Source organism: Sus scrofa, chromosome 1, assembly GCF_000003025.6.
Source record: "Sus scrofa isolate TJ Tabasco breed Duroc chromosome 1, Sscrofa11.1, whole genome shotgun sequence".
NCBI lineage: Eukaryota > Metazoa > Chordata > Mammalia > Artiodactyla > Suidae > Sus > Sus scrofa.
This window is the reverse complement of record NC_010443.5, coordinates 147,646,386-147,674,058: the sequence shown is the minus strand read 5'-3', so window position 1 is coordinate 147,674,058 and position 27,673 is coordinate 147,646,386. Positions and strand designations below refer to the sequence as shown.

The 27,673-nt window shown below is 49.6% G+C and overlaps 1 protein-coding gene across 1 annotated transcript in view; it reads right to left on the bottom strand.

Annotated features, from left to right (window-relative positions):
- Positions 1 to 24,543, bottom strand: part of MBP (myelin basic protein) — a 35,774-nt gene extending 11,231 nt beyond the window's left edge. The window contains 4 exon segments of the mRNA NM_001001546.2: positions 18 to 53; positions 1,479 to 1,586; positions 24,329 to 24,415; positions 24,418 to 24,543. Of these exon segments, the coding sequence (NP_001001546.1) occupies positions 18 to 53; positions 1,479 to 1,586; positions 24,329 to 24,415; positions 24,418 to 24,504 (318 nt within the window). The 5' untranslated portion in view covers positions 24,505 to 24,543.

Here is a 27,673-nt window from a genome sequence, read left to right as displayed (position 1 = left end):
GCATTCAGAGGTCTTACCTTCCCTTGAGATGGGGGAGGTGTGCGAGGCGTCACCTGCAAAGACACAGGAGAGTGGTGAGCCTGGTGAACTGGTGGGGGGGGTCCCCTCCTTGAGAGCAGCCCTGACCCTCCTGGTGAGACCCCCCCCTTGTTGCTAGGTCCCAGCTAGCTCCTGTTTGCCGAGAGCGTCTAGGATCTATCGCTGTAAGAAGTCACCCACTCAGTCCCTGCCTGGCTCCCCATCCTGTCCTAGGTGAGTGAGAAATAGAGGATTTGAGAAGTTGAAAGTCTCCAGAGCCACTCAGGTCTTCGGGAACATGCAGAAAGTGTGTGAGAGGATGGCAAACACACTCTACAGCCAGGGAGGCCGCCTGTGACACGCCCATCCCACATGGATGGAGACTGTGACGGTTACCTCGGTCCTTTCTGGAGTTGGCAGTAAAGTGTCTGAGACTCGGAGCCTCGAAAGGAATGCTCTCAGGGTGTGACTCCTAAAACTCCCTCATCACCGTGACCATATCAAATTTAATGCTGGCTGCACAGAAAGTTTATAATTAGAGCCTTTGGTTTTGCTTTTGTCTTTAAGACTTTGTTTTTTAGGAGTTCCCGTCGTGGCGCAGTGGTTAACGAATCCGACTAGGAACCATGAGGTTGCGGTTCGATCCCTGGCCCTTGCTCAGTGGGTTAAGGATCCAGCGTTGCCGTGAGCTGTGTTGTAGGTCGCAGACTTGGCTCGGATCCCGCGTTGCTGTGGCTCCGGTGTAGGCCGGTGGCTACAGCTCCGATTCCACCCCTAGCCTGGGAACCTCTACATGCTGTGGGAGCAGCCCTAGAAAAGGCAAAAAGACAAAAAGAAAAAAAAAAAAAGACTTTGTTTTTTAGAGGCATTTCAGGTCTCTAGAAAAAATTGTGCAGAAACTGCAGATAATCCTCATGACCCCTCTGCTTGAGCTCGGTTCCCCTGTTACCACCCTGGCTTTCTTGTGGTCTGTTTGTGGCTGATGCGCCATTATCCACTAAAGCCCACGGTTAACATAGGGCTTCACCCTGTGCTATACATCTATGGATTCTGACAAATGTACGAGTGTATCAGCCATCGCAGTGTCCTCCAGAGAGCTTCACTGCCTCCAAGTTCAAGTGCCCCACGCCCCCGACCTGCGTCCTGTCTCCAGAGTGTAAACTTGTACTCTTAAACCATGCATCTCACAGTAGTTCAGTCTCAGAGGAGTGACTTCTCCGGTAACACACAAAGGTCACTTCCCACCTTGGGACCAAGGGCTGGTCTGAGCTTTGAAGCCAGCCTTGCCCTGGGAAGGAGGGAGGCATCACCTGGGGACAGACTCAGAGCCCCATGGATCAGAACTCAGTGTCACTTAGAGACAGACTCAGAGCTGTGACCTGGGGGCAGGGCCGGGGGCCCTCTCACCCCACCACCTTGACCCCCCGGCCTGCCAGGCACCGCGGGAAAGGCACACTCACGATGTTCTTGAAGAAATGCACTACAGGGTTTTCATCCTGGGGCCGGCCGTGCTGTGCCTTCTGGGGCAGGGAGCCGTAGTGGGTGGTCCTGGCCGCGTGGTGTCCATCCTGAAAGAAAGGGCATGGTGTTCTCAGGCCAGGCCACCTCCCCCCGCCCTCAGCCTGGATCTGGACTCGTTTGGAACCAGGACAAACCTGGTACAAGAGGCTGCTTTCCTGAGATGCACTGAGGTGGGTGGGGGACCAGGGAGTGCCGTCCCCACAGTCCCATTGTGTCCTCGGCTGACCAGCCAACTCAAGTGCCCCTGAAGGAGCCTGCCCATCAGCAAGGCCAAGCCTGGGAGGGAGCATCCCACTGCCCCGGATGCAGGTTCTACCTGCAGAGGCACCAACAGAGCCTGTGAGCAGCAAGTGGCTCAGAAGGAGAGGCAAGCACCTGAGCCCTTGCAGAGCAACGCCGCATGCTCCCTGCATCCCCACCTACCGCCTAGAGTGTGGGCAGAGCAAGCATGCGCAGTGAGGGGAGCAGGATACGTCTGGAAGGCCCTGTCTATGTGAATTCTGTGAAACCCCATCAGTTAAAAGCAAGAAGTCCAGTGAACACAGCCTCTGTCACCAGCTTGGTGTCTTTGGTTCCAAAGGACCCCACTCATTCAGAAGACACTGTTGCTGCTCAGGAATTGAATGTATTTAATGGGCTTAGTTTCACGGGTGGTACTTGCACCCCCCCCCCCAACTGGGTTTTCGTTGGAGTTATTTATAGGTACAGTGTCCCTGGTACTAGTTAGAGGTGCATAGTTCCTGGTACTAGTTACAGGTACAGTGTCCTTGGTTCTAGTTATAGGTGCACTGTCCTTGCACTAATTACAGGCGCCTTGTCCCCATACTAGTTACTGCTAATGCCTATGACTGTCCCTAGCTGATGGACATGCTATCCAACCACAAGGTCTGAAACCCTGTAGTCACCCTGGACTTTTCATCTGCTCTATTTCCATATTGACTCAGTTCACAAACCTTGTGGGTTTTTCTTTAGTCCTTGCATTTGTCCCCTGCCCCACACTCTGACAGTGAAGTTCTGGTTCCTCCCTTCCAGCCCTGGTTCATAGGCAAATTGTGCTTTTGTTCTCTCCTTCCTGTCACAGCCACTCCCACCTCCACTTCACGAAACAGAACCTCTTTCCTCTGGCTGGGAGGCCCCCCAGGTCTGACACCATGCATGGCCTGTCCAGGTTTTCCCCACTTTCTGAGACCTTGTCTTGGCCCCTCGAAGTCCTTTGAATGAGGTGTCCATGTGAGGTGTCCACCTGCCCTCGTGGCCTCCTACTTCCCTGTGACTTTCAGTACCCTGCTCACCCTTCCAGTTCAAAGTCCTTCCTTCTGGGGGTCACCACTGGAGCCAAGGCTACCTGATCCTCCTCTCTTTTGCTCCCTGCCCCTCCCAGCCTTCTCCCTGCTGTGCACCCCCCTGTCCCCCACCCCCACCCGCCGCCATCACAGCCTCATGCTGCACATCCTTCTCCACTGGGCTGGGAGAAGTGAAGTTATTTATCAGATACCATCTGATAAATAATAGGCAGTGAAGCACGGGGAATTAAGTTATGCTGCGGGCAAATGGCATGGGCAGAAGCAGACTCCATGGGCATTTGAACTTGAAGATGTCAGCCACAGGTGCAAGAGCCAGAGCATTTCAGTGAGTATTGAAGCAACCATCCTTCTCACTCAAACCTGTTCTCTCTGATGAGGTTGCAAGAACGTTAATACTCTGGTTCTCCTTGTGTCCCTTGTCTCTCACCCAGCACCTTTCTGAATTCACTGACCAGTCAGATTCAGTCTCCACTGGCCGAATGTACACATTCTTCTCCAATGAAGGAGAGTGTAAATTAAGCATTAAAAAAGCAAACAGATGAGCTGGGAAGCTGTTTAAGTTATGTACTTTAAGAAAAATATCTTTACGTGTCCAACGTATCTGCTATGTGAAGTTATCATATACCATCCGATGGACAAAAATAATTAAAACAGCTCAGAATTTAGTACAACTTACTCTTACTTTGGTGTTTACCCTTTTTCTGCATGCTGTGTTGGATTTTGAATCACAGAAACATCATTACTTTAATTGACCCATTCTGTGATTAAACTAGAAAAGTTTCTTAAACTTTAGAAGAGGTTTTTAAATAAATGAGTGTCCAGTCATATCATGTGAACCTCATAGTAGTAAACTTATTTATGCTGTGACATAGTTAATGAAGTATTGTGTAGATGATAATGTTTCATACGTGAATCACGGGTACCAGCTTTGAATGCTAAAGGAAAAGTATATATTTCGGTGCTTTTTATTAATGACTACATTGCTCACCAATCTTTCGAGGGAGAGGTCATTTAAATTTTTAAAGGAACACATGAACTTGGTACCTCTTCGAAATCTGGGGTCAGAACTGTTCATGAAAAAGGCTATTGGTGTATTTATGGCCCTCAGCACAGACCTGGGCGTGCAATAAGCATTAACTGTTGAATTAACATATAGACTGTTTGGATAATTTCTAATACAGGGCCCCAGACATGGAATAGATCTTAAGTAAACAGAACAATCATCATGGAATCATACAATTATTTTGTAATATGTGCATTGAAGGGTGACTGAATTAGGGGTTTGACTTAGAATTTTGGCCATAAATTGTCACAGAGGGTTTGATGTGGTTGCATAGTTATAAATATATTGTTGGAGTTGTAACCATCTGCTGCTGAAAGGACATTTAGTCAATCATATTTCTATATATGAGCAAAGAACAGTTTAAAAACTCCAAATTTAAAAAGCATTGCCACATATAATAGCATGAGATAAATAAAACATTAATTATAGATGAAGCAAAGCATGAAGAGGATATTTATGCTAAATACCAGAAGACACTGATGGAAGAAAATCAAAGACTTAAATAAGTGGAGAGACAGACATACTATATTCATGGTCAGCAGACTCAACATGGTAAAGATGGCAACTGTGCCCAGACTAACCCACAGATTTAATGTACCTCCAAACAAAATCCCAGCAGGATTTTGTTTAACTATAAAAAAACTAACCCTAAAACTATATGGAACTAAAACAGACAACAGTAAAAAAAGACAAATAAAGCCAGAGGAATTATATCAGTGGAATTTAGGATTTCCTAGGTAGCTGCAGGAATCAAGGCAGTGTGCTAATGGAGGAGGGGTAGCTACATGGTTCAGTGGAACATGATAGAGTCCAAAACTAGACATGCATAAATAGAACCAAGTGGTTTTTGACAATTCAGTGAAGGAAGGGTCTTTTCAACAGATAGTATTGGAACAATTGGAATCCATATCAAAAAACATGAACCTCAATCCAAAGTCACACCCCACACAAAAATTAACCCCAAGTGGCTCATAGATCTCTGTTTACCATACAAAACCAAAACATTTTAGAAGATAATATAGGAGACAATCTTCATGACTTGGGGTAGCCAATACATTTATAGACCTGACACCAAAAGCATAATCCAGAAAAATTGATAAGTTGGACTTAATCAATATTTAAACTTTTTTTTTTTTTTTCAAAAAACACTATTTTCTTTCTTTCTTTCTTTTTTTTTTTTTGGTCTTTTTAGTGCTGCTCTGGTGGCATATGGAAGTTCCCAGGCTAGGGGTCAAAGTGGAACCATAGCCGATGGCTGAGGCCAGGGATTGAACCTGCATCCTCATGGATACTAGTTGGGTTCTTAATCTGCTGAGCCACAACAGGGACTCTCAAAAGACACTTTTAAGGGAATGAAAAAACAAGTTATAGACTGAGAAAATAGTAGCAATCACATATATGACAAAGGACTTGAAGCCATAATATGCAAAAAACTCTCAAAAATCAATGGTTAAAAAAACCCAGTTAAAAACTGTACAAAACACTTGACTAAAAACTTCATTGCAGAAGATGAGCAGAAGGCAAATAAGCACATGAAAAGATGCCCAACATCATTATCCACTAGTATGATGCAAATCAAAACCATCAGGAGACACCACTTCACAACTATTGGAATGGCTAAAATAAAGAATACTGACAATACTAAGTGCTGACTAGGCTGTGGAGCACCTGGAAATCTCATGCATTGCAGCTAAGAAGACAAAATGGTACACTCACTGTGTAAAGCAATTTGACGGTTTCTCATAAAGTTAACCATGTGCTTCACATATGACCCAGCAATCCCACCCCCTGCTTTGAATGATAAAAGAAAAATTACATACTTTTGGAAGTGATTTTTATAATAAGTATATTTGTCTCCAGTCTTTTGATGGAAGTCATCAAATTTTCATTGAAAACTTATGATCACACAAAAGCCTGTACATCAATGTTTATAGCAGCTCAACTCATAATCACTAACTCTGCAAACAACACAAATATTTGTCACTAAGTGAAGGGATAGATGGTCTGTGGTACATCCATATGGTGGAATACTACACAACAGTGAAAGGGAACAGAATTTTGATACCCTAAACAAATGAAAAGCATCTCCAAGGCATTGTACTGAGTGAAAGAAGCTCTTCCAAAAAGATTTCATCCTATATCTCATACACATGACTTTCTTCAAAAGACTAAATTGTTGGGAGGGTGACCAGAGCAGTGGGTGTCAGGGGCAGAAATGGGGGGGGGGAGAATGTGGGGTGAAGAGAGAGGGAGATTTGGGGGTGATGTAGCCTTAAGGTGTAGCAGCCACATGAAACTATACGTGTGAAAATTCACAGAACTGCACACCACAAACAAGCCAATTTTACTGTGTGTCAATTTATAAAATAAAATAAGGCCATTTAATGTGTTCTATCATTATTTGGCTAAAAGTTGGTAATGGAAACATTAGGTCATTCAACAAATTTCCCAGTTGGAGACGGTGTGTACTGAGTCCGGCCATCTCCCTAAGGGCATGTATCTCATTTCCACCTCTGACTTTTGCTTTCGGAGTTACCCTGGCTAAGGGTTCTGCACAATATGGTGCTTTGGCTGTAATACCTCATTTGGCATCAGATGGTCCTTCCCTGTTTTCTGTGAGCATCTTAGGTCTCCATGTCTTCATCTTTTGGAGGAAAATAGAAAAACTTCGACATGATCCCTAAAGTTTCTGGCAGTTTGGCTCAGCAAATATAAGTGGACAAAAAAACGAAGAAACCCTCTTTCTGCTGTGGTTTCCTAGGAAGATCGTGGGAGCTCCGGTCCAGACTCCAAAACCCCTGTGGGCTGAGCCAGCCAAGCTCTGGGGCTTCTGATCCTCACGTGTAAAACCACAGTGTTGAAACAGATCCACAGAGAAAATCCTTAGCTTTAAACTTTTACTGAGAGGCCATGTCTGAGTGGCCTCAAGGAAAGAAAGATAGTTCTCTAGTGAGGTTTCCATATCAGGGTGTAAGTCATATCCTAAGACTTCGGGGCAGGTATTTAGTCTGTTTATCTATGTATCACCAGAAAGTTCTGTGGTGGTTGTAATGGCGACAACTGCCTTACACAATGGCGAGGGATGGGAGCGCTGTATCAGAGTCACCCTTAATTTTCTTTTCTTTTTTTGTAGTAAAACATACCTAGGTGAAATTTACCATTTCATCCACTTTTTTTTTTTTTTTTAAATCTTTTTAGGGCCGTAGGTGCCGTATGGAAGTTCCCAAACTAGGGGTCCAATTGGAGCTGTAGCTGCCGGCCTACGCCACGGCCACAGCAACACCAGATCTGAGCCACATCTGCCACCAACACCACCGCTCACGGCAACACTGGATACTTAACCCACTGAGTGAGACCAGGAATCGAACCTGCACCCTCATGGATACAAGCTGGGCTTGTTACCACTGAGCCACGACAGGAAGTCCCCATTTCAACCGCTTTTAAGGGCATAGCCCAGTGGCCCTAAGCACACACACTGCTGTGCATGGCAGCATCTGTCTCCTGAACTTCTCCATCTTCCCAAACTGACATTGGGCGCCAAATGGACACTCTTCACACACCCAGGCTGTGGCTGGTGTCAGAGTTTCCTTCTTTTTTAAAAGGGCAGAGCCTGCTTAAAGCACGTCTTGTTCATCCATTGATGGATATGGGCCGTTTCGACCCTTAGCTCTTGTGCCGCATCACCTGGTCTGACGAGGCCCTGCCATGCTGACTGGTCTGGCCTTGGGCAGGCAGCATGGGAAGCACCAGGCTCCCAGCTTCCTCCTCCCACAGCGTGAGGAGCATCCCTTTTTCTTTGAACGAACAGGGGCAGCCATGACTCTAAGGCCAATTTGAAGGCCAGTCTGCATGGAGGAAAGGGGTCCACACCCTGCTTGTGGGGAGCCGGGTAGAGGGCCTGGCCCTGCTCTGGGAAAGAGGCCCTGCTCTGGCCATACCTCAGTCTCTGCCCTGGATGCTCGTTCACAGTCAGAGCAGGGCCAACCTTTGTCACCCAGGCAGCGGGGCAGCCCCTGGCAGGCCTGGTGAGGTTCTGTTTATTTGTTCTATGTCACAATTTGTGGGGAGTGGGCCACAAATTTCCTGGAGGAAATCTTCCGGGGCTGGGGAGGGAGCAGGAGGCAGGGGAAGTGGGAAGACATGGAGGCCGAGGCCCTCAGGCAGTAAAGTGACCTGTGGGCCTCACAGTCCAGTGGGGAAGGGAGCTACTGGAACCCTTGGAGCCTCAGCCAGTCCCCTGCCTCTGTCGCCCTCCTCAGCCTCTCTGCATCCCTAGCCTCTGTCCCCAGAGTCTGTGACACATAAGCTTCCCTTGAACGATCCCCCTCCCAGCCCAGCCCCAGCCCCAGATCCCTAAACAGAAAGAGTCAGTAATTCTCCAAGGAAGCACCCTGATGTGCTTACCAGGGATGGAAAAGCCAGAACTCTCAACCTTTCCATTATTCGCCGAGACTGGTGTCTTTGTCCATGTCAGTCCTGTTCAAAGTAGCTCATTTACTTTGTAGGTAAATAAAAGGCACAGGAGGAGGCCCAAGGTTCCTCAAACTGTGAAATAAGAGCTAAGAAACAAGAGGGGCAGGTGGTGGTCACCCCTCTGACCAGGAGGAGTCAGATGAGACAAAGGGTCCGGAGACGGGGACCCCCACCCATCACACAACGAGGTCAGGAATTTTATCACAGTGTCTCTAAAATACAGGGAGCTGAATACTTGGGACAAATTAGAAAAAATGGTCCAGTTTTTTAAAAAGGAAAACTTTTCAGTTGTTTAGAAAAATAGTACTTATTATTTAGGGATTCCAGAAGAAATCCCACCCCTTAAGGATGACTTTTGCTCCTACCTGATGCACCACCTGGAGGCCCGGCTTTCTGCACGCAGCCTGGGAATGCAATCACAGAAGGCTCAGTAACCTGGAACCGACACGCTGCTCGTTTTCTTTTCTTTTTTTTTTTTTTTGCGTCACGGTTAACGAAACAATAACAAACTTCTTGATGACAAAACATTATGCTAAAAAATTAAACACCATGGGAGGAAGGCCACGTGAGAAAGGACATCCACTCCAGTAATTTCTAACGTGAACTGCTTTTCCTTTAGCCTGCTTCATTGTACTTTTTTTGAAAAATTATTAGTTTATTTTCCCTCCACTTGCGATAATGTCCTTCACCAGCATGGGGAGCTCACGCACTTGGCTTTCACAGCCTTGCTCCGGATACCAGGGAGGATTTTTAATGGTTTTCCAATTTGTTGGAGAGCTGGGAGTTCTTGCACTTGCAAGTAATAACAGGAGATGAATTTCCGCCCGGCACCTCTGAAGATCAATGGTCATCAGATTGGGTAAAGATTCATTCCCTTGACTGCGGCGGCTGCTTTATGAAAATAGGGATGAAGCATTTGTCTGCACCATTATTTGCATTTGTATTTGATTAGAGACAAATTGATGGAGTCATTCCCTCGCAGGAGAAAATGCTGCATCTTGAAATAATTAATATTCACCGTGCCTGGGGGTTTGTGGTTATCGAGGGAAAAAAGATTTCTAGCCCTTGCTTTATTATTTCTCGTATGAGAGAGAGGAATTTAAACTCTTTCCTGAATCCACTGTCAGAATGGCAATGACAGAAATCAGAGTGAATCCATGGCTCTGGGGTGCATCCCCACTCTATCCACCACTCCTGGGGCTGCACCTGAGACGCACCTGTGTGCTCCCTCTTGGACCCAACAAGGCTGGGCTCCTCCCCTTTCTCTGTTCAGGCGTTAGTTAGCTTGCCTCTCTCCTCTGGATGAATGATGTTGGGTGGGTGCAAAGGAGGAGCCAAGAAAATAATACTAAACCATTAGGTACACACGTGTGAGTAAATGCAATAGGCCCACCCAGGGGTAGACTCATGGCTTATAGTGATTACACAGCAGACCCCAGGCCTGTTATAGGACCAACTCTCTTCGACAAGAAGCCTGTCCTGTTCTCCACTTTTGCTCTGTCTGACTGTGTGCTAGGAAACTTGTCCTTCCCATACAGGGTGTATCTGACAACTAGTGTTGGTAACATCTGTGCCATCTTTTCCACGTGATGTGAACAGACATGAACTCTGGGTGGAGCTGCTATTTGGAAACCTCTGTCCTTTTGAACATCATGTTTTCATGGAGGTCACCAATGCAGGTGTCCTCACGCAAGATTCTTTTCATCTTAACCCTCTGTCCACCCTGGGCCTGGAGCTTCAGGCAACCCCACGCTGCGGTGCTCTGGGCCTGGCCCACAGCTGGAAAGCACCTTTCTCCCTGGGCCCAGCAGGATCCAATGGACAAAGGAGCAAAGAAAGTGATTCAACTTGCTTTGAAAACACAGGGCGGACACATTGTTATTCTCACCCTGATCCTAGACCAGAAATGTTGCTCAGTGTGTCCACTGGTGGATTTGACATGGATGAGTAGGGAGGCTCTGAACCTGAAACTCGCAGCCGCTGGAGAGACCATGGGCCACCCACGTGATAGAAGGGAAGGAGAGGCATGGACTTAAGAAGCTGTTTCTCTCTTTTGGAGATTGCAGACTTACTTCCCGTTGAGTTGTGAAGGTGTGATGTCCTAGAAGTCACAATGTGCTCAGATGAAAGAAGATAGTATTAAAACGTCTGTAGGTGGCGTCAGGTAGAGATGTCAATACCTGGAGAACAGGGAAAGCTGCAGAGCTGCTCTTCACTAGAAAATGAGCTTCGATTTCTCTTGAAAACAACAATAGTTGGAAAGGACAAAAGCAAGGCTAGTTAGAGAGGAGATTTTTCAGTTTCTCTGTTCCTTTGAAGGATGTGGTTCCATGTAATTAAGACAGAGGAATGGGGGAAGCCAGTCTGCTCCCCCTTTTAGTGGAAGAGGTTTTCCTCAACCCAGGCACATTGTACCCGCTAAAATGTTCCCTTTTGTTCATGTGATTAAAAGCCCCCAACCACCAGCCCACCAGCCTTCCCACAAGCACATGCATCTCCAATACTTAATTCTCCAGTTTGCAGGTTTGACACCACAGAACTGTGCACACATCCACAAAGCGCCTTCATTAGATGGTTTTCCCAGCGGTCTAGAGAGAGGTGGAGTAAAGCAATTTGCATTTTTCCTCCCCCACGTGCCCTGCCCCGCCCCCTGAGAAATCTTTGATTTTGTGGGATTCTCAGGAAAGTTGGATCCAGGCAGCTAAGCGGTTCATCCCTTTAACCTATTTGGTTAAAGACTGTAAAACGGTCTCCCTTTTACTGAATTGCCGGTGATAAGGTACCCTCAACAGAGTAAGACCTGGATCAGGAAAATGGTTTTTTTCTTGTGAAAGTGGTTATAAAACTAAATGGGCTTCTATATTGTTTTCTTGGTATTTAAGAATGATGAAACGCAGTTCACTAGGAAACGGATAGACGTTTTCTGCCCTTTTCCCCTTGCTTCACGCTTCTTTCATGGCTTATAAAGATCCTTTCCATCCTTAGAAATCTTGTGGAAGTGATTTGGCCTCCTGATGGGCTTCCTGACAGAGGCAGTAGCAGAGCTTGTGCTGAAGAGCCAGGCTTTGGAAAGAAAGGTTGGGAGCTTTCCTCCCCACCTTGGTGGCAACTCTGGCCCAGGTACTGAACTAGATGCCAATAAAATTAATGTTACGGACTACAACAGGTGTCCCAGATGTCACCAGCTTGCAGCAGAAGTGGTACGCCTGGCTGGAAACTGTCGGAGCTATGCTGCTTCTCCCTTGCAGAGCTGGTGCTGATAACACGGCGTGCGACCCCCAACCTCTGGCCATTCCCAGAAATCGCTGGACGAGGAGATTCTCTTGGGTCTTTTGGCCACGCTCCTAGGTTTGCTTATTTGTTTTTCAGAGGAAGTAGTTGCTCTGTTTCTGGTCAAACAGCTTCTAATGTGCCTTGGGAGTTAATGCTAGAGTTTTTCTGGCAAGGTCCCGGCATTTGGATTTCACAATCTGGAGAGAACTGCCTTGTGTCTGAATGGTATATGCAATCTGCTCTGTGTTTTTGCCCTTGGCAAGTCGAAGACTATGTTTGCTTCTGAATCATTGACTCGAATGATTTTAATTAAAGCCCGAGGCCTTTCCCTTCTTTAGAGAAAGCTGTGCAATGTCAGCAGCAGGATTTTCTCAATCACGGGAGCGATTCGCAGGCAGACCTTTGACTTGGGTGGAGATTTTAGGTGACCTGGTGACTGTTCTCGCAATGCATTTCTTCTCAGCTACCGGAAATGGAGAAGGCTGGTGGGCATAGTGGTGGCTGGCGGGGCAGCCTGTGTGTCAGGGCTGTTTCTGGTGCTCGTTTCAGCCTGGACAGGTTTTCAAGTTGGAGAGTTTCCTCCCTGAGCAAATTGTCCAGCTGAAGGCTGTGGGCGGCCAGGGGCAGGTTGGCTTCTGCTTTCCTTTGCCATGTTTCATCTGAAACGAGGAGACCCAGGATCCCGGCCTTCTCAGACAAATGGGTTTGATGCCCTCGGCTTGGTGTCAGAGGCCTCCTGGCAAGGACCAACTGCAATCTCCTGGGATGCAGGCATGAGATCACCCCGGGCACAGGAAGACAGGAAGTCAGTGTCACATGTCACAGCCCTTGGGTCTGCTCCTTCAGTGAACACTGAAGGAAGGCTGTGTGTTTTTCGAAGGGGCTTGAACTCCCGATGGGGGGGCCTCTGAGGCCTGGTAGTGAGGCCGGAGCTGGAAGCTTCTGTCAGGGTGGTGAGGATGCCTTTTCCTCTTGGCAGCCCGCCCTCCGGCTGATGCACCCGCCCAGGCCAACCTGCCCAGTGGCCTCTGTGAAGATCCATCCACAATTTCCATGGCCAGGCAGCCCTCACTTGTCTGAGGCAACCCCTCCTTCCTTGGCCTGGGAAGCCTGGGAGAGCTCACAAAGACACACAGGCACATCTTTACTGCAGAAAGGGCTTACCTCTGTTTCCCAAGCTCAGGGCTGGTGCCGAGAGCGAGGCTCTTGAATGTGGGTCTGGAAGTTTCTGTCTATCACCTTCTGCAATGGCGGGAGGCAGGGTTGGATGTTGGCCTTAACCTCTCCACTTCTTTCCTGGCTCCCAGGCACCCATTTTTAAAGACCTCAATGTGTCCAAAGTATGTGAAAGACTTCCCAGCAAGAAAATCAAGCTAAGACCTCAACAGAGGTGCAAAGCAAACAACACCCAGGACGACTTTGCTGTCTTGGAGTTCCATGTCTCCTTGTGCAGGATGACGGTGCATAGTTAAGGGATGCACAGTCAGGAATATCTGTTTTGGAAGGAAAAGCCAAGCAGCCACAGGCTTTCCAGCAAGTGAAGGCTGAGGGCCTCGTGCTGCTGCCATGGGAAGCAGCCCTTCTGCCGGCAGAATAGAACACCGGCCTGGCCCCAGGGGAGGCCAGAACTTGATCTGTTCTGTGTCCCCACAGCTAGACCTCCAGGGCCCATCAGGATCACCCAGTTCTGGCCACAGCCATATACTTGGAAATCAGAAGGACATGGATGCAGAAAACCTGACGATGAAGCAGGAAGAAAGCCTCTGGAAGCTGCCCCCCGACCCTTGTGTGAGGGATTCCTGGGGGCTGGGGCTGTGCTTCTCATGAGCAGAACAAGATCCTACAGCCTGAGGCATGAGGGTCACCCCAGCACGTCGGCCATCTGCACGGTTACGAAAGTTCCTGAGATTTGAAGAAAAGGCCAGTGGAGACACATGCAGTCAGACTCTGACACTTGTACTTTCTGGCCAAGAAACAGGCCAGAGAGCAGAAACCCTCAGTCCCAAGGCCGCAGCTACGGGCAGGATGTGGCCTCCCAGGGCCTGTGCTCTGCGGCTCCTGGGCTCTGTGGGAGGTGGGCTTGAGGCGCCCTGCTGGCCAGGGCTGGGGCTCTGCCTCCTGGTTCTCTTCAGCACCATGGGCCCTGGGGCCTCAGCCAGACAAAGGGTTCCTTTAGCTGTTGCTGTGGCTTTGCAGGAAGGAAGGAGGCTCAGAGCAGATACAGGGCGCTGAGCGGCAGAATCAGATCCACATTTGTTTCCATTCTTACTCGGTGCTTTTCTAGGAGCTGAGGCTCTGACTTGGTAACCTTCCAGTGCCCTGGGAATGCTGGTTGGTGGCGGGTTCAGAGCAGGGAGGACAGCTCCGGGCAAGCCTCTGGGTGCACCGTGCAGCCAGGTGGCTGGACAGGGTCCTCTCCAGGCTGCCAGGACCACTCCTGGGCAGGGGCTGCAAGGTGCCGGCAGAGGGGCTTTAAAGGAATCCGGTACGGGAACTGATGGGAACGGCATCAGGGGCTTTTCCCCTGCCATTCTCCCTGAATCTCCAGGCCCCGGCGTGCAGGTGCGGGGTCTTGGGTACCTGGGCAAAGCATTTGCTCCCTGGCTCTGGATGCCTTTCCAGCCCCTTCCATTCGCAGGCACCACGTGCTCTGGGTGATGGCCGTTTCCAGAGGCCCAGCCGTGCAGAGCCAATGGAGACAGCTCTGTCTGTCTTCCCACGGAGCTGCCATCTCTGTTTATTTTGCTCTTGGTTTCTCCCTTGGAACTCAAGCTGCTCCAACTTGCTTTGAGTCCTCAGATACAATTTCATTTGTGTACTTGGGCTCCCCTCTGCCTGATCCCACAGTCTTGTAACAGCCCTCGAAGTCAATCCTGCATCAGAACTAAGAAGGGCCTGGAATCAGGATTCCTTGCAGGGAGCCAGGTTCTGAAGAGCCACCCCAGTGCTGAGCCTGTTTGTTCTGTGGCCTGTTACCTGGACTCATGGCGGGGGGCTTTCTCCTCCTTTCATGGTGTGTTTATGCAAAGACACAGACAGAAGGAGGAGGAGGGTCCAAGAAGGTCCAGGAGCAGCATGCTGGCCTGGCACTGCTCCTCGACTTTGAGTTTCCACACCCAGGGAAGGAAGGTGGAGGTTTTAGGTCCTGAGTTACTCGGCCCAACCCCACCATCCCCAGCCCTGAGTCAGTTGTTTAGCCGTGGCCTCACCCAGTGGCTCTGTCTCCTCCACATGCCTATTTCAAGGGGCCTTTGCTGCAGGACCTCTGTAGGATGGGTGTATTTTAAAACCATTCAGGGCAGCCTGACCCCTGAGTCCTTTCCCTGTGGCTGGTGCCATTACCTCCATTGCCTAGTAAACACAGCCTCTTTCTTGAAATAATAAACAGCCGACATGCTGGAGGAAGACACCGAAAATAATGGAGAGGGCTCTTCTCAGAGAGGGAAGAGCAGCTTATTCTCTACTCCGCGTGGGAGCCTAGGCTGCAGCTGGTGGTGCTCCATCGGCAGGAGGGAAGCCCAGCTCTCAGACTGGCTGCCTCCTCTGTGCCCCCTCAGTGTGTCCCAACCCCCCTCCCCCGCCCTGCCTCCTGGAAGCACTGTGCACCTGTGCAGGGGCTGTGAGAAGCTGGGTACGAGGGGACCCTTTGATGTCAACTCCGTCCACCTTTGTCTTCTCTGCACTGGAGAGACATGTAAATACTGTCCACACACACACGCACCTAGAACCATTACATATTTGGTCTCCTGCAGTGTGTGTTCTGGCAAGCCCACCCAAACACCAGACCAGGGTGTCTGTAAGTGAACAAACAACAGAGGCAAAGGCCTGTTCCTGGAGGACACAGGTGTCCCCCTCTTGGGACTTGCCCCACGTGGCGGCTGCGTACGGAACACTTGTGCCTTTTTGGCTGGTCTGTAAAAGTAGGCCGTGTCTGTCTGGGATGGAGATGTGGAGGACAGGGCTCCTGCTTTTTTCCCACCAAAAGACTTTCCGTTGCAAGTTTCTTAATATCCCTGAACACCAAACCCTGGCCTCTCCCCCTGCCTGCTCCCTCTGTGCCACAAAGGGACTTTTGGCAAATTCTCTGCGTCTCAGTGAATCGGGTCTGCTTTCTGACAGCAACATGTCCCCGTGGTGGAGGGAATGTGGGTCCAAGAGTGCTTCGGGTGGAGGGAGCATGTGGGTCCCTTTGGGGCCTCTGCCCCCACCCTTGTTCCCCCCGTGGGATGTCAGCCAGTCTGCACCCTGCCCTCCTTGCACTCCTGGGAAGGCATTTGGCCAGCCCTGGCTTCTTCCCACCAGCCGAGGCCAGGCTGGGCCCCAGGGGGACAGTGTCCTCCCCAGTTTCTGGGGTCAGGAGCGTTTGCTGCTATAAGAAGGACACAGGGTGAGCACAAAGACCAAGCTGAGACACGGTCACAGACAAACATGGACTCTGGGACAGCATTCCTCCAACCTCTTCTGTCCTCCATGGGGGGATGTGCCACCCCCGCCCCCGACTCCCAGGCGGCTTGGCGAACAAGTCCTTCCCATACAGACAGCAGCCCAGGCCCCGCCCACAAGTCCGGGCCCCATGACAGTGCCCTGTATCGGCTGGCCGGCGTCCCCTGGACTGGCATCCGGGAGCTGACAGCACACCCTTTATTTCTTACAGACCAGCTCCTCCTCTGGGAAAAGCCAAAGTCCTGGGGTCCTGCAGTCACCATCACATGGGGGTGACAGCTAGTCCTGCCCGGGTTCCCAGGTCTCAGTGGGGGGTACCCCTCCTGCCTGCCTTGTCCCCTGCTCCCCAACCCCTCCCCCAGTCAGGATTCCCGGGCCCCTTCCACTGACCCTCGGGGCTCAGTCAGGCATCAGGACGGCCCTCCTACTTCATGTTCAGCACAGGGGTCCCTGGGTTAGGAGGGTGAGGCCCGAGCCCAGCGCCTATAGCGGGAGTCACAGATGGGAGTCCATACAGGGCGGCCCCCACTCCCGAGAGCAGAATCTGTCTCCGGCTGGATCACACCCTCAAACCCCTAGGGTCATCCCCCACTTCCTGTTGTGCACCTGGTCGCCAACAGTCCCTACAAGCTCCTAGCAGTAGGGTCAGAGGGCAGATCCTGGGACACAACCTCCACCCCAGGAAGCTCAGTTGGACTCATATCCAGAAGACTTATTTCAACTAGTATTTGGTGAGTGCTCCTGTCTGTTAGGTACTGGTTTGCAAAGGAGACAGGACGCCAGGCAGGTCAAGGCCTGGGTCGCAGGCCACCTCTCCAGAGCCAGGTTTGCTCCTGTGGCCTTGCCCCTGCCTGGGCCCCTGCCCCATCCATACAGGACCCCCACCTGGAGAATTGAGGCCCCCTCATCCCTGGTGAGGATCCTGCTCTCTATCTTTGCATGGTTCCTTTTCTTGCTTCTGCTCAGGAGCTGCCCTGGCTGTTTGACAAACATGACTTTTAAAGCCTCCTGGCTTGAGAGTGAAGACCCTGGTGGCACCTGCACTGACCGGGGTGGCAGGTGGGCTGAGCTGTAGCCGGGGCCTTGAGGAGGAGCTGGGCAGGGCCGGTGCTGGTCTTACCTGATACATGTTGCACAGCCCTGGCCGGCTGCGGGCATGAGGGGGCAGAGGGCTCCTGCTCTGCTTGAGCCACGGGACCTGCCAGAGGGACAGAGTGGCCATGAGTCCATGCGGGCAGTGTGGGCAGGACCCCCACGTCCTCCAGCCAGGCTGGGCAGTGAGGAGGGTGAGCAGGGATGAAGATTAGAGGATGAGGGCAGTGCCTCCCAGGGAGGTGGACCAGCCAGAGGCCGTGGGGTTGAGAGAGAGAGGGGAGAGAGAGAGAGAGCAAGGAGAGAGAAGACAGCAGGGATGGCCCCCCAAGGACAACCCTGAGGATGAAAGGAAGGATGTCAGGATGAAGGAACAAGAAGAAAAGTCTAGAGAACATGGCTTCCCTTTAGGGTCTATTCTGGGGAAATGTGGCTAATGATGTAACCGAATTTTCTTAAAAATGTAGGATTCCCAAGACAGCAGGGAAAAACAGCATCTTCCTAGCCCACGGAAAAGGACAGAAGTCTCAAGTCCACAGCAGAAAATGTTTTATCTGTGGATTTTTATTTTGCTTTTTTCTTGTAGAGCAAGTGTGTTGGCATCTGCACTGGGTTTCCAAGTAGAAACCATTCCTGCTCTGAGGGGCTGACTGCGTGGTCACAGCTGGGCCCCCGTGGTTTGCTCCAGAGTAAAAGGCATCATTTGAGAGCAACAGTGTTCAAAGTCACGCCAGCCAGCCACTTGGAGTTACAATTTCTTTCTTTCTTTCTTTTTTTTTTTTTTTGCTGTTAGCGCTGAACATTTTATTTATTTATTTTTTTGCTTTTTAGGGCCACACCTGTGGCATATGGAGGTTCCCAGGCTAGGGGTCTAATTGGAGCTGCAGCCGCTGGCCTACGCCACAGCCACAGCAATGCAGGATCCGAGCTGCTTCTGTGACCTACACCACAGCTCACACAGCAACGCCGGATCCTTAACCCACTGAGCAAGGGCAGGGACCGAACCCACAACCTCATGGTTCCTAGTCGGATTCGTTAACCACTGAGCCACGACGGGAACTCCCTATTTATTTATTTTTATTACTCAATGAATTTATTACATTTATAGTTGTATGGAGTTACAATTTCTCATGGACACTCCTGTTTGCTTTTGGTGACATTTAGGAGCTTAACATTCTAGTATTTGCTCCTAATTGAGTGTGTTTGCTATGCTGTTAGCTCTGAGACAGTACCTGCCGAATCAACCAAATTTGAGTAATGTGCTGGAGGGAATATTATTATAGGCCCAAGGTAATGGGCCTGCAGGGAGTCCCCTTCTTCTGACTGTCCACAGCAAAATGAGAGGGAGAAAAAGAGAGAGAGAGAGAGCCCTTCATTGTAGTCAAGAGATGAAATCAGTGTAATAGGTTTTAATAGGTTTTAAGAGATGTCTTACATTGGCTACAAAGGAAATGGATTTTGAAAAAACAGGTTAACAGCCAGTTAGGCATGGGAATAAGTAGGAGTTGTGATATAGAAAACAGTAATGATTCTAAAAATACTGTAAAGGGAACACACTAGGGTTTCCAGAGGCAAATCTGTGGTGACCGTGTGCCTCGGTACTTACACTAGCAAGGAGAACTGGTGACTTTGACACATGATACTGGGCCCTTAAATCACTAAGACACCCGGGTATTTACTCAGAAGTGTGTCTCAGTAGATAAGCCTGTGGATTCTCTGCCTGAACCCTGCTGACCCTGTGGAGGGGGAATCCCCTCAAAAGTGGCGAGTGGGCAAGTCCACACGTACACTTGGTCAAAAGGCCAAGAAGACTTTTCTAGTTATTTGCCCCCTACTTAAGCCAGCATCCCTTCTTAATGAAGAGGTCATCTCTTTGCAATATGTTCAGGCAGCTCTGGGGGCTGGCATCAAGCTCCCTTTACCCCCACACCAGCTTTCTGGGTGCTGGCCACGCAGCTTGCACGGGGATGGGGAGCCCCCTGGGCCGTGACTGGCTTACCAGACACCTGCCTGGCAGCCGGCCCCTCCCCCGGGGCCAGGAGGAGGGAGGACAGCTCTCTCTGACTGTGTGCGAGCAGAGGGAGGTTCTCCACTCTGTTCAGGTAGGAGACCTGCTCCAGGAGAAGAAAGGGGAGCATCAGCACAGCTGGAGGAGAAAAGGCAGGAAGGCCTCTTGTGGAAATCATGTCCCCCTCCTCCCGCCTTTCACTATCTCTAATGAAGTAGGATGACTTTCGAGCATTAAGAGTGTGGTGGTGCATGTAATGGAAAAGCCCTAAGATACTGTGTTAAACCAGAGTGCAAGAAGAAAGTCTCCAGTTCTGGAATGCTAAATCCATGCCTTAGTGGTTCCACCAGAGATCTAGCCAGTGCTTTTCCCCTGATGATGTGATAGCCCCTTGGCTGACAAGCTGAGCTCCATCTACCAGTAAGCATTGCTTATTCCTTTTACCAAAAGGAAAATCAATGATGAAGGAAAGAAACATCATAAAATGGAAGTGAGGTTGAAAGGCGATGAGTTAGGACCAGGGCCTGGTGGCAGACGAATGGAAGACAACTCAAAACTCATTCCATGTCTTTGCACTAATTTCTAGTTTCCAAGGACCCCGAGCTTACCCTCAACCTTACATACTCACTGTCACCCTTAGGAGAGCCAGTCTAATCTGCCTCTACTTTCAGATTCTCCAGTGTTTCTATGACCCCCCGGTATCTACCATCCCAGGGATCCCTGGGGGGGGGGGCATCTTTTCTGTGCTCAGTCACTCAATAAATGCTCCTGGGAGTCCTGTGTCCCAGACACAGAGGAGAACAGCATTATTTCCACCAACAGGTGCAGGACAGTACTTTGTGAGAAACACTAAAAACATCAGGCAGAACGAGAACAGTCCCAACAGAAAGACCAGGATCCCCAACAGCCAGTGGAGAGAAAAGACTAAAATGTCTGTGGATAAAGGCGGGTGCATGAGAAGCTGTGCAGAAGTGGGGCGCTCTGGCCCACAGACTCACCTGTTGATTGCTCTTTCGGGAGGCCACGAAAATACCCATTACACACTGTGCTTAGTAAGGGAGGGACACCAAAGAAGACAACTTACAAAACTCACGTGCAATTAGTACGCCACCCTCAGTCTGTTAAAATGTTTAATAAAGTAATCCAAAGGAAGAAATATATAAAAAGCAAAAGTTCATCACAAAATCAAATTGGAATACAATCACCAGAAGGCAAACACCATTAAATACATCGACATAATTTACAAATGTTTCACTTATACAGAGGCGCAGCAAAATCGCCACCAGCACAGGGCATAACGTTCTCATTGAATCCTGCCTGACTTGAAAACAGCGGACACTGAAGGCGTGGAGACCACAGGAGGACACAGCCAAGCGCCGGGAGCTGAGCCAGGGGGATCACTGATCAATAACTGATCACGGTAATGATACTTCAGAAGGAATTCCTGGAGGAAATTTCAATGAATGTTTGTTTGGGTGCAGAAGCAAACATGCCCAGCACACTGGGATTTTCTCCAGGCAAAGTGATGTACCGAGTGGCGGGGCCATTGCTTCGTAGATCCACCTTGGTTCTGTGTGCATCGCTGCACTGTTGCGAGCGGGTACACTCTTAGCTGAAACAAGCGAGTGTGGCTCTGCAGTCCCCCGACTTCGAGGATAGACTCATGCGGAGCGGGGCGCCCCACTTAGACGATTCCTACTGTGTCCTCCTTGTCACCTCCAAATGTCACCCTCCCCAGGGGCTTACAGAATATATCTGTAAAATTAGGCTATCACGTTAACAATGAGTTAAGTTACTGTAGAACTGAAATGTGTTACGCGAAATTAAAACGCAATGGAAAAACGTCAGGACACAGAACCTTGTGATTAATTTCCAAGACGGCTTCTACCCCATAGCACTAAATAACATAAATGGTTCTTATCCCACACAATCAAAATTAGAGACACAGAAGCAATACTGAATGCTGACGGCGGGTGCCGAGACGAGCAGGTTATAAATGCGGCTTTGACTGTGAAGTCAATAGAGAAAAACAGGCATAATCATCAGTACAGGAACTTGCTTTAAAACACCTCTAGAAAAGGGGGCTGATGTGGAGGAAGGTGATGCAGGCCCTTCTCCTCACATCCCTACCTGGGCTCTATCTGGGTGTTGGTCATGCCCCTGAGTCCACTGGAGTTGTTTTCCAAGCTAATCTGTCATGGTTTGGGGTCAAGCCTGAGGATACAGTTGCCCAGGAAGGCAGCTGGCAGGGCAGGTCTGACGGTGGGAGGAGGAGGAGGGGAGCTGAAGACACCTCCCCCCTTTTACCACTGACCAGGGCAGCGGGGTCTTAGCCCTCACAGGGCTGCACTGTCCAAGGGCTTAGAAACCTGTTCCTTAAAGGCAACAACACTGTCTTTCTTTCCTCTGGCAACAAAGGCGCGTGGTCTCTGTGAATGCACTTTTCATTCATGGCTCTCGAAAGAATATGCCTCCTCAAGGAATTTATATGTGCTTTCCTTGAATGTCAATGCTTGGCCACACCAAGGGTAGGAGTGGTGGTACATTCAGAGGGCGGAGTGGAGTGGGGTGGGGTGGGGGCGCTGCTGAGCCCTGGGCTGGGCCCATAGGCCCTGTGGTGGGGGTGGGAGGAACAGGCTACAAACAGCCCCCTTTCCAGGAGACAAGGGCTTCGTTCGTTCTCACATGATTAGACCCTGAGAAACCTTGTCTGGACAGCTGAGCAGAGTAACTGCTGCCCCAGAACACAGGCCAGCTGGCCTGAGGGGGCCACCACTCAGGCCTGGGTGGCCTTTAGCATCCTGGGCATCTTAGAAATAATCGTAGAAGTGGAAAACCTGGAAATGAGCTTTTCTGGACAATAAGCAGGCCTTTCAGTTCACTTATTTTCTCCAGCTTATATGCAAAGGATCTTCCTAGCATCTAATAAACCGAGGGCTCTCCTCCTTTATAAACAGAGCAAAGCGAAGATAAAATCGAAACCGAAAAACAAACCCATACCAACAGATACCCCAGACTTCTAGGCCATGTGGGTGTATCACTGGGTGTAGAGTGTATTACTCTCACACCTCCAGTGTTTGAAAGCAAAGAGTCCACAGTGAAATACAGATGAGCTGAACAAATGTTGCCAGAAGTCTGCACTGTATATTTCCAGCAAAGAATTTCCACAGAAATGTATCCGTCCTCTGTGTTTGCAATAAGCAGCTCTGCCTATGATTTTACATTCAAACACCAATGAATTTCTTCGGCATCAAAGGGCAAGGCTGTTCATTATTAAGTCGTCTTTATTCAGCAATCAGTACTGAACAGAACTGATCCTTTGAAAGCCCTAAAACAATTATTTAAACCTGGTTTTTATTTTTTAAAATCCCATGACAGTATTTTGATTTCCCTGGATCCTTAATTATCTAGCAACATTTTCACAAAGTGGATGCCTATCTCTGAGGCTGGACTCTTTTCCTTGAAAATGTTGAAAAACATAAGACTTAATGCAATAAAGGCTGTAATTTCACCTAAAGGAAGAAAAACATGTAGGTAGAATATATATTCATCCTGAGATAAGTTCACAATGACTGACATAAATGCTTTCACAATTTTATTTGAACTTACACCATTACCACTGAAATGAACCCTGTTTTATAACATGTGCTATCCAGCTATTTAGTCTCTCCTGTAGAGTTTAAATATATATTTTCCTGCTCTTTGAGATATGCAGAATAGTTTCAGGTTTCAAAACTAGCAACAGTGCATGCACACGGGGTGCTTTGCATCATGGCAAGACGTGATTCAGCAGCCAGAATATCATGTGCTTTGATAGCTGTGCTTTAAAAAGCATCTGGATTGAAAGTAGCATTAGAAGCAGGTCAGATGATCCACATTTCAAGGTGAGGCAAGACTGCTCCAAAGTACAGGATGCCAAAGGAACCAGTCGGAACATGGGTTGTATAAGCATAGAAGGAACACTGAGTGTTATTCCCAAGAAGGCCTCCAAGCATCATGTGACCCCAGCAGGTATCAGCGACTTGCCCTGCCAAAACCTCAACTCGCCTTAACACGGTCCCAAAGGTGGAGCTTAAGTCTTGGTTTATCTTCAACAACTTCAGGATCATCAATCATTTCAGGAATAGTAGTTAGAGACCAAAGCAAATTCCAGAAACTCCCCAACTCCCACCACAACGTGCTCTGCCCCATCCTTCACTCAAAAGGCTTTTTCGTTCCGAAGCCTCTTCAGAAGAAGCACTGGGGCAGCCAGAAGCAAAGCTTCATCTCAGGGCTTTTGTAAGCACACACAAAAAGCCAGGGGCTTTTTGGAAAAACCTCAGCCCTTCCCAGATTACCCAGCTATCCAATGCACGACAAAGCAGATGCCATGCATACTATGTACTTGCTACGGGATAGCCACTTGGGGATTAGCCTTCCAGTGAAACATCAGCCACAGATGGTCTATTCACAGTCAAGTCCAGAAGCCACTGCTGCAAACCAGACCACAATAGGAGCATTTTTCTCTACCAGTATGTTTTTATCTACAGAACATTTAAATAATGGGACTTCACAAATTCTATATTCAAATTAATGACAGAACAAAATAATACAGTTTTGATTCATAGACACACCCATTCATCCCCCCATCCGCTTCCCCTAAACAACTCAGACAAGAGAACGCCTGCTTCAGGCGCATTAAAATTTCGGGTTTGTTCCAAAGTCCTCAATCACATTATTGTTGTAATGGAACATGAAGCCAGCAGCACTGGGTCCAAGAGAAAATGGGCATATCCCAACACTGAACCCCAAAGAAGCGAAATCAGCCATAGAGCCCCCAAGCAGAAGACACAGAAGACCCCAGCCCACGGTGCTCTTTCTGCAGCGCCCACATCACTTCCCGAGCCACATTCCAACCACCTCCCTTGCAAGCAGGGGAAAGGGGGTGAGCTACGTGGAAGCATCACAGGCAGAGCCCTGGGCCCCTCCCAGAGGCCATAAGCATCCCCAGTAAGGACAGCACATTTCCCCAGACAGCAGAGATGCTGCGCCAGCACCTCCTGTAATGGCTGGTTCACCTGCGGACTCCCTTCATTTTCCATTTACACCGCAGGGGACGCACCACCTGTACGCTCTCTATTCCTCAGAGCTCACCTTGCCCGAGCCCCGCTTGGGCGCACCCCTGTCAGCGCCAAAGAAGCGGCCGAGGGAGTCGAGGATGCCAGTGTCTCTGTGCCTGGGAGGAAGCCGTGCCTGGCGTGGTCCATGGTGCTCGCGGAGGCCAGGTACTTTGATCCGTGCCTCTGGGAGGGTCTCTTCTGTGACGCCATCACATCCAGGCCCTCGGGAGCAGCTGCACTGTCTTCTTGGATGGTCTGCAGCTCGTCTGACTCTGAGGGCCTGTCTTTGAAGGTGTTGTCCTCCCTCCCCGGGGCATCTCGGGAAAAGAGGCGGATCAAGTGGGGGCGGCCCCCGGGGTCAGCTGGGTTGGCGTCCGGCCAGGCATTCTTTGGGTTCGCTGTGCACTTGGAGTCTGTCACCGCTGTGTCCTGCAAGGGGGTCCCATTGTTCTGCTCCACATCTGCCTCTCCTGCAAACAACAGTGAGATATGAATACGGCTGTGCAAAGCGGGGCGCGGACAATGCCGCTTTCTTCCCAGGCCGGTGGACCGGCCGTCTCCTACAAAATCCACAGAATGAGCAGGCGCCATGGTGCTCCATGCAGCTCCCCACTGCCTTGGGTGGACCCCACCCTGGCCTGAGCATCCTGGGGCGGCTCTGCTCTCAGAGGCCCTGGGAATTGCCTCAGGTGCTCAGATTTGGCACCAGCCTTCCTGAGCCAGCACAGCTGTGCACACAATCTCCCTTTGCTGCCCTGGGAGCCTCGCAGGCACCTTTGTGGGACATTTATCATCTAAATGGCTAATGGTGCAAAAGCTAAGTGTGTTGGGAGCATTTATTTGACAACAGGTATTTTTAGCATTCTTGGTAAAAATGCGACTTCCCACGACTTTTGCAATTCATGCCTTAAAGAAGTGGGGCGTTTCGAATTCTTTGGTTTCCAGATTTCACAAGAGGCCTCTTGCATGAAAGAACTGCTTATTCAGGACATTTTGATTTGGCCTCTCCTCTGTAAGCAGCGGCAATCAGAAAGTTTAAGTGGGAATGGGGTATTTCATGTTACATACCTCCATCCCTTAGCTTTTTACAACAATATGCAGCATTGCTCTCAAGAATGGCAATGCATCCATCTTGCTCTCAGTTACAAGGTAGGTATAAATGAATGTCATAGTTTCCTCTCCAAAGTTTATTACCTGTCTATGGAAAATGTGGGTTTCCTCACACTGTCCTATAATATCATCCATCCATCTAACCACCCAACAGTCTGTTCACTGACATTTACCAACATCCATCCATTCATCCATCCATCCATCCATCCTCCCAGCCATCCACTTATCCATCCACTTATCCATCCATCCATCCATCCACTCCTCCAGCCACTTATCTACCCACCCTCCATCCACCCCTGCCCTCCAGCCACGCATCCTTACCGACACCTAGCAAGTGTAATGTGCTGTGCTGGGTGAATAAGATGTAGTCTTTGTCGCATGAACACAGGTAAAAACAAACATTATGGGTCATAATGAATATTCACTTATGAATAGTGTCCCCCCAAATGATGTGTCCACATCCTAAGCCCCAGTCCCTATGAATGTGGACTTATTTGGAGATTAGGTCTTTTGCAGATGTAATCAAGTTAAGAAGGGGTCACACTGGTAGGGTGGTCCCTAACCCAATGACCAGTGTCCTTGTAAGAAGAGGGGTTCTGGACGCAGACAGAGACACACAGAAAAAAGGCCATGTGTTGATGGAAGCTAACGGTGGCCTGATGTGTCTACAAGACAGGGGTTGCTGGGACCTCGAGGCAGGGGTGGGGAGACCTGGGCAGACCCTGCCCCAGAGCCTTTGGGAGGACACGGCCCTGCCCACTCCTGAGTGTGGACTCTGGCCCCTAGAACTGTGAGAAAAGATATCTTGTTGTTTTAAGTCCCCCAGTTTGTGGTCATTCATTGTGGCAGCCATAGGAAATAGACACAATGTGTAATTTCATGTCAGGTAATGTTAAGAAAGGAAAGCAGAATGAGGGGCATCAGGAAAGTCCTTTGAGGGGACATCTGGGTGACAGGAGAGTGTGGGCCATGTGTGGACTGGGGAGGGGTGGTGGGCGTGCTCTGAGGAGTGGGACACCCAGGACAAGGATCCTCCCGAAGAACCCTGGCTGGTTCCCCAGGGAGAGGCAGAAAGGCCTGGAGCCTGAGGGAGCTGGTGCAAGGCCTAGGGTGAGAGGGAGATGGCTAGTGGGGGATGGTGAGGGGCAGGAGCAGGGAGGAGGGGATGGGGAGGGGGAGGAAGAATGATGGGAAGTAGGGGTGGGGATGATGGGGGAGGGGAGCAGATGGGGAGGAGGGGGTAAGGGTGAGGGGGTAGGTTGGGGTAGAGGTGAGGGGAGTGATGGGGGAAGGGAGGGGGTGATGGGGAAGGGTACGTGGGGGGGATGGTAAAAGAGACAGGCCAGCCAGACTGCAAGAGCTTCCAGGGGGAGAGATGGCCTTTTTTCAGAAAGTGGCCTCAGCCAGCCAAGGAAGGAGGTGTGGGTGGGACTAGAGTTAGAATAAGGCTCAGCTTGCAGATGGGCAAGGTGCAGGAGACCTTGATGGGAGGGGCTGTGGTCCAAAGGAGAGAGAGGGTGCAGAGCCAAGGTCCGTCCTGAGGTGGCAGGAAGGGACAGCCAGCATGGGGGATGACTGCAAGGAGCTTTGTTTCCTTGTTTGTATGTCTCTGTGGACGTTTTCATAGTGCACCTACTTTCACAAATACATAGATAACAAAAGCCAAATGGTTTTTCACTCTTTCAGCAAAATCGCAGGAGTCCAGAGACTGTCCAGGAATGACACGCATCATGCAGTCAATACACTGGCCTATGTTTCCATAGAAGAATAACTTACTCCCAGTGGCTAGCATAAATGTTTGCTGGAGACCAAGCACCAGGCAAAGAGCCAGACCCTAGGATCCTGGGGTCTCAATCCTGCTCCTAAGTGGGGGTACCTAACACCAGCCACGCCACAGGCCTTTAGAGTCCAGCACAATTTGACGACCACTGATCAAGTCAACCACATGAGAACTCCAATATTTATCACATGTCAGATCTCTCAGTGCATCGTGGCAAGGTGCAGAAGCAGCATGGGCAATGCTGCGACCGGTGCAGAGCTGTAGATGTTTGCAGGGATGTAACGTTAATTTACAGGTTGCAGCAGAAAGAGTCTGATTTTCTAGCTGTGCCTTAGATGCTGTGGCTAGTATGAATTCATGCAAATATGAAGGGGAAACAATCGCTGTATTGTACATGATTAAATGCATTAACAAAATGCAGGCGCATCTGAATACTAATATTTTTACAACAGTTGGCCTTTGTGTCCCTGAATATGGTTATTTGTGATG